Source organism: Triticum dicoccoides, chromosome 1B, assembly GCF_002162155.2.
Source record: "Triticum dicoccoides isolate Atlit2015 ecotype Zavitan chromosome 1B, WEW_v2.0, whole genome shotgun sequence".
In the NCBI taxonomy this organism is placed as follows: domain Eukaryota; kingdom Viridiplantae; phylum Streptophyta; class Magnoliopsida; order Poales; family Poaceae; genus Triticum; species Triticum dicoccoides.
Genome location: NC_041381.1, coordinates 11,491,654 through 11,503,671, shown reverse-complemented (window position 1 = coordinate 11,503,671; position 12,018 = coordinate 11,491,654). Strand labels below are relative to the sequence as shown.

General features: G+C 47.1%; 1 protein-coding gene and 1 pseudogene across 1 annotated transcript; one reads left to right on the top strand and one right to left on the bottom strand.

The window, feature by feature from the left end:
* The first annotated feature begins 615 nt into the window (after positions 1–615).
* LOC119315820 (ras-related protein RABA2a-like) lies at positions 616–2,787 on the top strand. Its single transcript, XM_037590293.1, has 2 exons — positions 616–1,022; positions 2,123–2,787. Exons 1-2 carry the CDS (start codon positions 837–839, stop codon positions 2,615–2,617), a joined length of 681 nt encoding a protein of 226 aa, XP_037446190.1. The 5' UTR covers positions 616–836; the 3' UTR covers positions 2,618–2,787.
* A 2,768-nt stretch (positions 2,788–5,555) lies between these two features.
* LOC119349970 lies at positions 5,556–10,320 on the bottom strand (annotated as a pseudogene).
* Positions 10,321–12,018: the final 1,698 nt, after the last annotated feature.

Here is a 12,018-nt window from a genome sequence, read left to right as displayed (position 1 = left end):
AGGGAGTGGACAAATTACGTTTCTCAGGGCAACTACAGCGCAGCGATGCATTTTCGTTAGTGCGTGTCTGTTTGGGTCCGCCCGGACATAAAACACAGCCCAACGCAGAGACCAATTTTCATTCTGTGTCCGCTCGGACCTGTTTCAGCCCCAAATATAGGCCAGATTTGCGTTAAGCGGTCATGAAGCGGATGTTTTCTGTGACTTGCTCGTTGGCAGCGCCGGGGAGGAGCGGAAGCCGCCAAGGGTAGCAGTGCGAGCGAGCGTGTGCCCGATGGTGCAGTAGCGGCCGCGCTGTTGTTGCTCGAGGCCGCACGAGGAGCCGGAGCTCCTGCCCAAAGACGTGGTGCGCCAGGACGAGCACGGTGCACGGCGAGGCCACGGACTGGACGAGGAGGACATGCCAGCTAGGTGGGAGTTCGATCTTGACGGGCCATTTGATGGTAGTTCGATCTTGATGGGCCATTTGAGGCACCCTTTGTCGAAAAAGGTAGGAGTTGGATGAAATGTCGAGGCGGACAATCTCACCCGCTGTCTATTTTTAAGAATCCAAAGGGATGGGAAGTGAATGTCCGTTTGGGTCACCGTGTTGGAGAAGGGTCATTTAGTAAATTTGACGCCGAGAGAGCAGAGCAGGGCAGATCCAGCCAGCTGCGAGGAGATGTACTGGCACTTGACTGGAGCCAGTAGAGTAGAGTAGAGTGCAGTAGAGCAGGGCAGTAGAGAAGTAAAGAGTACGCTGTCTCCCTCCTCCCTCCCTTGTCTCTTCTCAGTCCAGTAACAGAGCAGAGCAGAGCGGAGCGGAGCTCTTGCTTACCGGAGATCCCAAGCAAGCAATGGCGGGCGGCGGGGGGCGCAGCGGTCGCGGCGGGGAGGAGGAGTACGACTACCTGTTCAAGGTGGTGCTGATCGGGGACTCCGGCGTGGGGAAGTCCAACCTGCTCTCCCGCTTCACCCGCAACGAGTTCTGCCTCGACTCCAAGTCCACCATCGGCGTCGAGTTCGCCACCCGCACCCTCCACGTGAGTCCTTCCATCCATCGATTTCATTCCTTGCTTTGCTCTGCTATGCTCGCCGCCGCTGGATCCGACGGGGTCAGTCGGATCCGCGGCTTATTCTCCTTCCCCCCCGCGCTCCAGATCCAGATCATGGCTGCCATGCCATGCCAAATAGTAGTAGTAGTAGTCGCCGGTAGCAAATCCGTCGCCGCCGGGACAGATTCAGGGCCGACATGCCTGAGGATTTCCCCCGTGCCTAGGCAGCCAGATCTACCGTAGCGCCCTGTTTCACTTCACTGCTACTGCTACTAGTTTCCACGCCATAGCTCCCGCTCCTGCTTGCTCGCTTGCTGCAGTGCTCAGCCTCACAGTAATCAACTGCTAGCTACGATTTCCTTATCAATTCCAAAGTTTCAGTTCCACAACCAGCTCAACGCTAGCGCTTTAGAGAACACTGTACTTTCTCATCTTGAAACATACTACTAGAAAGGGGAAAAGGCGTCCATGTTGGAAGGCTAACATTGCAAAGGCGAAAATGACAGTTGACAGGGAGTAAAGCTCATGCCTGTCTTTCCTGCTGAGATCCTAGAATAACCCGACCGGGTTCGGGTTGCTTGCTTCGAGCCGGAGATCAGCCGTGCGACATGTATGATCGACCGTGTCGTGCCTATCCTTGTGCTTGCTGGGGTTGGATTTGGATTGGTGACTAGATGCCAGCCGCGCGCTTGCTGCTCATCTGGTCGAAACATGTAGCACCATTAGTTAGTGTTAACTCTAGTACTATAATCAACTTTAACTTCAGCTTCAGAGAGTGTCACACTCAGTTCAGTAGCTGGCAGGCCAGGTGGCGCTGTCAACTTGTCTTTATCTCCATTTTCAAGCACACACCTATTACGTATCATATATGTAGTAGCAACATGCTGATGGAGAGGTGTAGCAGGATCATGACAAACTCTGCTGTTATCTTATTCCAAGATGCACATTTCCTCTGAAACTGACACGTTCTTAATATGGACTTTGTTTGATGATAGAGGTTTTAGCAGGACCATGACAAAATGTGTTGTTATCTAATTCCAGGATGCGCATTTCCTCTGAAACTGACTGATCTGTTCTTAATTTTGCAGGTGGAGGGCAAGATAATCAAGGCGCAGATCTGGGACACGGCGGGGCAGGAGCGGTACCGGGCCATCACGAGCGCCTACTACCGGGGCGCGCTCGGGGCGGTGCTCGTCTACGACGTCACCAAGCCCACCACCTTCGAGAACATCGCCCGGTGGCTCAAGGAGCTGCGCGACCACGCCGACGCAAACATCCGCATCATGCTCGTCGGCAACAAGACCGACCTCAAGGACCTCCGGGCCGTCGCCACCGACGACGCGGCGGGGTACGCCGAGGCCGAGGGGCTGTCCTACATCGAGACGTCCGCGCTCGAGGCCATGAACGTCGAGGAGGCCTTCCAGCTCATCCTCGGCGACATCTACCGCACCGTCAGCAAGAAGGCCGTGGCCTCCGAGGAGGACAGGGCAGGGGCCGCTGGGGTCAAGGAAGGTAAGACCATCAATGTCGCCGCCGCCGCCGCCGACAATGGCGGCGAAAAGAAGCAATGCTGCTCAGCTTAGGAAGGAAGGATGATGCCCACCGAATGTATGTTAATTATGTGATGGTTGTTTTTGGAGTTTTACAAGCCTTGTTGATTCATTTTGTCAGATATCCTCCCTACATTGTTAGACCTGAAACTCACATATATTCAGTTACTTATATGATACTGTATATCAAGTTCATTGGTTTACATGTCAGCAAAAGAAAAAGCCCATTTGTCTGTATGATATGGTTCTTCTGGACTCTTGTCCATTTTGAGTTACATCGGTTGGCTGTCGAGCTTCCAGAGAAGTGCCAAAAAGAAAAATCCACCGAATCAACAAAAAGATGATTGACAAAGTTGAGGCCATATTTTCATACAATTTCTGTTACCTAAAGCTCAATTTGAACTGTAAAAATGTCTTATATTTTGGCATCGAGGTAGTTCTCAGTGACTGAAGCAGCCCGCTAGCGGCTTTTGATTTCAAATCCAATTGGCATATTTATATATAGGTAAAATAATACTAGATGTGCATATTTTAAATCCGAATGCTCAATGGCATTCACATTTGCATAACTAGATTTAATACTGTATTAGTAAATGCCGTCGTACTTGCTAAATTTTTTCACTTCCAGTTAATTGTCCGTGTGACAACCTGCTCCTCAATTCAGTTCTTGCTACAAATTAATTAGTATAGAATGTCAACCAAATTATATGAAAAGGGTTGTCGCGAAATGTTACATGCCGGGAACCATATTTGAATTTTCTACTGAGAGTAACCTGCAAAAAAATAAAGAACTTTCTATGGAGAGTATCTCAGAGCATGTAAGGGCCCTTAGCTAGCTCATGAGTAACTTACACTTCCCAAATTTAGCTAGCTCATGAGCAACCATATTCAATTCTCTAACACAATGTTCAATAGAAACCTTCCCCAATGTTTCAAATAAGCTTAGACATTCATCAAGTATAGGAGCTGCCACCATTGAATGTCCCACGTTGAGTTCGCCTCCATCTGTTACATCGTCCCCATGAATAAGAACTTGATGGCTGTGCGAATAAGAACCAGACTTCAAATAATATTCTTAATTTAAAAAACTGTTCATGAACTTGAATTTTTTTTCACGAGTTTGCAAACTGTTTGGTATTTCATGGAATGTTCATGGATTGAAAAAATATTCACCAATATTTAAAAATCGAGTTAAAAATGTTCATGAATTACATTTTTTATACCAAAATTCATAAAAAAATTGATTTAAAAAATGTTCGCCAATTTAGAAAATATTTTTAAATTTTATAAAATTATGATTTTGAAAAATGTCCGTGATTTTAACAAAAATCACGATTTTGAGAAATATTTTCATTTTCACAAATGTTCCCAGATTTCAAATAGTTGTCACAAATTTTTAAAATAGAAAATGGAAAACAAAAATGGAAAAAGAAAAGGAAAGGGAAAAAGAAGAAAAAAAAGTAGAAAAATCTAGATAGGAAAAACACACAAAAAACGTTCTGAGAGGGTTCTAGACCCTTCACAAAAAGTGGAAAAGGAGAGCTAGTCGGGCCAGCCCAAGTGTGCGTAGCTGGAGCGCAAGGGTACGCCGACTATGCGCTAAATATGGTTTGCTGTTGTATGCTCATCCTGTCGGTCACAGCGTAGAACAACGACGACTCTGATGCCAAGTTGTCACGGGCGTGTTGGACATGAGGGGTTATGATTGATCTGAGGTAGTATCTAGCATTAAAATGAGTCTAGATACATCCGTATCTAGACAAATCCAAGACAAGTAATTCGGAACGGAGGGAGTAGTTGTGCGAGATCCATGGGCGTGACCTGCAGTCGCGTCGACCTATCGCTGGGGTTACTCAAAAGAACCTATCACTGGGAGGAACTGGGAATAATAGCGTGTTTGGTTGGCAGGAATTAGTGATAGTTAATGGGAGTTTAAGGGGTATGAGCGTATAATTCACAGTTTGGTCAGTTCAGGTGGGATGAAGCTTCTTCTCAATTCCTGTTGTAAGAAAAAGCTTCTTCTCAATTCCCATCAGTAATTCCCGTTACACATCAAACAGGAGATTGGGACTAAGAATTTACTTTCTAAACCTAATCTTATCCCTTTCTCTCAGTCTGCCAAACAAACTAGAAGGTGAGTCCCCCTGTTCGACGCCTGCAGGCGTCTAAGGAGACGCGCGGACGCTAAATGGGCCGGCCCAGTAAGCAGTAGTGTACGTACAGACCGACACACTGTAGCATTATGTACACTGTAGCCCACGGTTTGGTAGACAAAAAAATTCCTTCCGAAACTAGTTTTTCAAAAAAAAAATTAGACTGTGATATTTGGCACACATGTGCCATATAAGCAAAACTGCCACACCTCTCTCCGCCAACACCGCCACCACACCGGCGCCGGCCACCATTCCTCTCTCCGCCGACTCTGGCACTCGGCCGGGAGGAAGCCTTTAGCTTGATCTGGCGACTCGAGATGAGTTGTCCATTGCGGCAGCGCCCATTCCCCAATTTCTTTCTTATTTAGGGTTTGCTCTTTGCTGCATGTTGTTGCATCAGTAAGGTGGGAGAGTCAAGCTGTTATTGCGTTGACTTAAACAACCACACATCCTGTGAACACATACAAATAATCTTGCTATCCGGCACATGAACGCATGACCAGTGAGTGACATGATAATGACTTGTCTGATTGTTCGCCACTCTCAACAACAAGTCACTCTAACAATGCCACTGACAAATTGATAATGCCATTTAGTCTTTTTTTTTAACTTGTCAACGTATGCATTATGTAGGCTTCTCTTATATTCAAAATTGAGAATTTTATTAGCATGTTTGTTAGACCATATTGACCTGTTTACATGGTTTTTGAAAGCACCTTGTGCTATATATTGGTAAATTTATTACTCCTAGAACGGTGGCATGTCATATTTGTCGCCATTTTTTCTTAGTTGAACCACCTTGTTTTAAAAATCCTGGATAGATCCACCACTGGCTACAAGTAGTACCTTACAACTTGGGGCCTAAATAAGCCATACTATAAGGTAAATAGAAACATACTCCTAGAGATTTGGAAATAGCAGGGAAACCTTCTACGGGACAAAACCTACTATCTCCAAATCCTACTACCTACTAGTATATAGACTTCAATAAAAGCGGACACTAACAACCCAGGCAACACAACGGTGGGAAACGTCCCATATCAGGCCTTACTTCCCATGTCTTACAAGCATATGATCTTCTGCAAGATCATCTGCAGTGTCTTCATGGAAGTAGTGTTCCCTGTACTGCAATCCTTCCACCCCACGTCTTACCAGCATCTGATCTTCTGTAGGATCATTAGTAGTATCTGCTTGGAAAAATCTTTCCACCCCTCGCCTTACCAGCATCTGATCTTCTGTAGGATCGTTAGCATCAACTTGATCGATCTCTGAAAAAATGTAGGCCTTGTCATCTTTAAATTTCGGTTCCTCAAGACTAGAAATGACCCCATTTTCCGCAGGATCAGCAACAGCCACTTGTTGGAGGCGTTCCATCTTCAGCAGGGGGCAGCCGCAGCAGGTGAAGAGCGTCGACTCCGGTGCCGGCACCACCACCAACTCCAGCTGCACCACGTTGGCGAGCTTCAGCTTCCTGAGGCTCTGGAACCCCTCCGCGGGGCACACCAAATGCGCCTCGCTGTAGGAGCCACCCAGTAGCTCCATCTCGGCGAGGTTCGGCAGCGTGGCCGCCTTGTCGATGAAATCCTGCTTCAGAGCTGATCCGGAAACGCTGAGCGTGCCAAGGTTGGGCAAGAAGAACGGGCCGTGCACTGAAAAATCACCGGCGTCGAGCCTTCCATGGAGCGCCAGGACCTCGAGGCGGCGCGAGCTGGGGCTCGTGAACACGCTTGACGGGAGGAGACGCCCGGCCAACTTGAGGCTCACCAGAAGTTCCATCTTCTCGAGCGCTTGTTATAAGGCAGACACGTGTTCTTCAGAGATGAGAGTCATGGCGAGTGCCCGCAGGTAAATCATGGAGCTCAAGGGGCAGCTCGGGCCCCATGCGCCGGCGGACACGGCGCCGACAAGCGTCTGCAAGTGTTTCTGGCGTGCACTTGGACACTTGGGCAGCCGTAACACGCCGGCGAGCACATGCCGCAGCCCTTGAATTTCCTAGAACTCGTCGGCGACATCTTGCACCTGTGTGGCCCGCACATCCAAGGTTTGGAGGTTATCAAGCTTGGAAATGGATGTGGGGAGCACCGCCAGTTTGCAATTTCTGATACCAAGGTACCTCAGGTGGATGATGTCGCCGATCTCATCAGGGACCCTTGCAAGCAACAGGCCATAGAGGTCAATGACACGGAGAAACCGCGAGCCTCGAATGAAACTGAGGTCATGCAGTTTGGTCGTGCCAGCTGGGCTCTCAGATGTAGTTGTGGAGGGCGAGGCGGCGCACGGAATGCGGCTTGAGAACATTGGCATGGTGGTGCATCTCAAAGAATCCAGACTCCTGAGACTCAGACTCTGCAAAGGCGTGAAGCAGGCTGTGCACCGATACAAACTTGATGCCTCCTCTGGCGTCCTTCACGGCCTGGACCAAACCTCTCGAGATGAGCTGCTTGAGGTAGCCCAGCCCGACTTCTTCCAAGGTTTTGCCCTTCTTTGGCGCAACGAACCCCTCGGCAATCCACAGACGCACCAGGCGGTCCGGATCGAGGAGGATGTTGTCCGATGCCATTGCAAAGTACATGAAGCATGACTTGAGGTGGTGTGGCAGGTCTTCGAAGGCCAGTGCCCATAGGCATCTGATTGGCTGGCCCTTGGACTCCTCCAGTTGCTCGAGCACGTCGTTCCATTCATGACCAAAATTCTTGGTCCGAAGGAGCCCGCTGAGCACAACAATTGCTAATGGGAGGCCTGCCGATATCTTGAGACTCCTTTCGGATAAATCACTCATCACGCGGGGGTGAAAACCATTTGCTCCGAAACCGAAAGCTCGCCGGTAGAACAGCTTCAGAATGTCCTTGGTGCCGCCGGTGCTGCCAAGAGGCTGCAGAACAACCGGTGCGATCTGCTTGACGCTGGGCTTAATTTCCCTCACTTTGAGCTGTGTGGTGAGAAGGATTCGGCTTCTGGGGTTGTCATCTGGCAGCAAGCTGACCAAAGAGTTCCAGTCACTCATGTCCACCAGGCCATCGAGCACCACCAAGTAGTTGTGCTCATGTTTTCTCAGAAGCTGTTGAAGTTTACCACTTTCTGGCCAGTGTCGTCTTACCAATGCCGCTTGGCCCAACGATGGAGATGACAGCTCGACGTTCTATCTTGCTCTGCTCCTCCAGGATGTGTGTTTTTAGGGCCGCAAATTCTTCCCCCCTCAACTCGATGGCGTTGTCAGCCTCAATATCCCTGCGTTTACACAAACAATCGATGTTATATGGTCTCACCCCAATTTTTGTTTGCATGCATGCATGAGGCACTTGCAGGAGTTGGTTTTACGTTCCTGCAACATGCATGCAGATGCAGATGCAGGTCCAGGGAGCACGATCTGTCTGTCTGGTGGGCTGGACATCAAGTGTTCCACGTGGGCACGTGTAGTGCGTGCCGACAGCCAGCAACCGTTCGTTACTGACCTGCTATGAAAGGCATCGCCATCTCCTGTTGTACGGTGGAGGTCATAAGGTGAGGTCCAGGCGTGATAATTTTTCCTATCACTTCCTTTATATAAACTAATATAAGACATTTTACTTGTCACAAAAATAAATAAAAATGGATATATCTACAACTAAAATGCATCTAGATACATTCATTCCTTGAACGAGTAATTTCGAATGGAGAGAGTAGTACTTAATTACTCGGTTGTTCCTTCAATCGCTTATTTGCATTTCATGCTTCTGAACGAGTAATCCTATTTATATTGGCTCTTTGAGAGGGCGTGAGGGCAGTTACATTGGCATATTATAGAGTCCGCGTCATCCTTGATTGTGCCTAGTTAACGACGGAGCTACATAGTTAAAAAAAATTCTTTTTGTTTTCTTTCTTTCTTTAATACTCTAGTTATGTTCTTAAGCCATCAGTTTTTCATTTGAAATAGTACAACGGCCCCCGCAACATCTTTACTTCGGCCAAAATGTTAAGTGTTTGTCCTTTTCTATCTCATTTAGACATTCTACTCCCATTTACCTCGTTCATAGCACAATGTATGGAATTTTAAAGTTGATATTTTCAAAACGTGCATTTTGACTTTTATTTTCCATGTGTGCGTGCGAGAGAGAGAGAGACGAGGCGAGGTGAGGATGGGTGGAAGAACGGGTTTCGGCTTGTGTTGATGTTCTGACTGAAACATGGACCATGTTACAATCTAGACCGAGATCTCGCACGGACACGTGTCATGCGCCCGAGGTGGGAGACGAGGCGACGGTAATCAGTCGGGTGAGCCATAACGTTTCCTTTTTAATAAATAACAAAAAATAATGGTGGATTTTTAACAAAAAATCTAATGATTTTAATTCCTTTTTTAATAATCTATTTATTTAGCTAGCCATCAAGCTGCACTGACACCCAAACTAATTAGCACCTTGCGTGCCCCGCTAGATCAGTTAATGTATGCTCTTAGCATAGAACTACAACGTTCATTTGTCATTTTTTGCATGCCAATAAGGAGTAATCGGTTTTTGTTTATTTTGGACCTCCTCGCATTGCTCTTCCTTGCATATATTATTGTGTAAATATTAAAAAACAAATAAATTACTAGCACAAACTAAAGCTTTTGATTCCATAGCAATGCTCTCTCGATTGTTTATGATTTGGTTACATACAATTATCAATATCTAACATTTATGCTATGACTATGTAGATTTTTGGAATATGATCTATATTTGGGTGTAATTGTATAGATTTAAGGTACAAGATCAATTTACGTACAGTCATAGAGATTTAGCTGTTACGATCTATTTAGGTGCAACTATGAAGTTCAAAAGGCCATGTAACCTATTTATACACGTGATTGGTAGACTGTAAACTTTTTTGCCACATATGTATTAGACAACAAATCTTAAAATATTTCAAATAAAAATACGTACTAACAACTGATGGGGGACCCTGACAACTATTGTGGAATGGAGGTAGCAGTAGAGAGGACAAAGAAAATGACCCATACCAGTCAGCATCGGCGGCACCAATGGAGGACGCGCTCCATATCTCAGCCGGGGAGCTTTGGATCTGATACGCCTCCTTGATCTCACCGATCTCCTTGATCCTCCCGTTGATCTTTGTTATCTCCCTTGACAGGCCATGCCTTGCAACAATCTGCCCACCAGCAGAAACACATCATCACCTTTGCTAACCCGAGAAACTTACTTCTCCTGATCAAGATTAGCCGACTGGTAATTAATTAATTGCCTGCATGGCGAGCCCGCTTAGCAGCGTGAGAGCCGAGTGGTACCAGGAGTAACGGCGGCCCCGCCTGGGCCTGGCCTTGGCCTGGAAGGCCTCCACCTTGAGATGGAACTCGTCGACGGCGTCCTCCACCTCGAAGGCCACCTCCCGGGTCTCCTGCGCCCACAGCAGCAGCAGCTCGCTGGCGCTGCTGGTCGGCGCCGCGGCCGAGCGCCTGCAGGTACACCAGCCGCCGGCGCAGCTCCCGGATCTGCTCGTCCACCCGGAGCAGCGCCGTCGCCTCCGCCGACGCCACCTCCCCCAGCTTCGACAGCACGCCCGTCACCCCGGCGTCCACCATGCCCTCTGCCTTGCCTTCTGGTCTACTGCCAAGATAGGTAGGCTATGCTATGAAATGAGAGATACTACGCGGCATGTCGAGGAACTTTATAAGCTACGCCGTCCAATGGCATGGCGCCACGCCAATCTGCTATGCTGGTATATCCTTATTATACTACCTTACAAATCCTTTTTGGTATCAAGTTTGAGTTGCATACACCGCTTGGAATAAGTGGTTAGCTATCTCAAAAAGTTAAAGTTGCACACCACGTGTTCCGCGTGCAAAGTTATGAATCCTTAATCGGTGCTAAAAGTGATTAATGCATGTCAATCGCTTGACTAATCTTGTATACTCCCTCCGTCTACGCCGTTTATTAGATCACTGCATGTCGTGTTTGGAAGTCTCAAGTGATTGAAATCGTACATGCCTCACGTCTCTTATTGGTTCATTCCTCTATTTATGTCAAGAAATAAGAAACGAGGTGAAAGTTAATACACCACATCTAAATGTTTTGAAATTATTTGATTTTCATAAAATAACTTATACACTTAGACGTAGGGAGTAGTTATGTTGTTTTTATCAACATCTTGTATATTTATGTGTGCGGGGTCCCAAGACGCATGCACACAGAAGCTAATAACTAGCGCGAGCTACTCTGCAGACCGGCCCAGCATAACCGCATCGCGAGATGCTGCAGGGTACCCAACGAATCCTCTCTCAAAAGGTGATGTGTCTACTGGCTCGCTGCCATGATGCCAACCAATCTGTGGCACTAATCATGCTTTTCTAGACTTAGGCCACCGCATTTTTTTTCATGAACGGTAAATTCGAAAAGTATCAAAAAGTGTCTGATTTGTTTGGCCTCTGAGATGCTCGAGTGCGCTGTGAGGGTGGAAAAATTTATGAACAAATGACATTCGAGGAGCTTTATATAAGGAAAAAGAAAGCAAAATTTAGCCCTCAAAGAAACTTCAAAAACGGGCACTTTTTGGAGACCCTTGTCCAGAGCTCCTCGAATGTTATTTCACCTCGAAAATGTGCATGCTATTAGAGCAACTCCAACGGGCCGACCCAAACCGACGGTGATTTTGTCTGCTTTTTGTCCGTTTGGGTCGGCCGCCCGCCTGGCGTCCGCCCTGTTTTAGGTTTGGGTTGGCAGTGCGCCCAACGTGCCGACCCATATCTACCGGCGTGGCCGGCTGGCCGCCCTATTTTAACAAATAGCTCATTTTTTCATTGCTTTTGCATTCAAACATATAGTCAAATAACATAGTTGCAATCGAGTAAAATAGCATAGTTTTACAAGCCAAATACAAGTAAAAATGTCTCATATAGTTTTGCAAGCCGAATAAAGAAGATACATCTATTGGTTGTCAACATGAGCCCAGATATGCTCAACCAAATCATTCTGCAGTTACACGTGAGTTTCCCAATCACGCATGTCATGATGAAATTGGATGAACTGTTCAAAGGTTGTGGTTCCTCCATGCTCAAGCACAACATTCTCACCCTGAAACTGAAACCCTTGATCGTATAGACGTTCCGGGCGTTCATCTTCTACGATCATATTGTGCATGATCATACAATCAGTCATCACCTCCCACAGTTTATGCGTGTTTCAGGTATTAGCAGGATACCAAACGATGCCCCATCCAGATTGCAAAAATACCAAAGGCACGCTCGACATCCTTCCTAGCACTCTTTTGCTCTTGGGCAAATCGTTTCCTCTTCTTTCCGACAGGGTT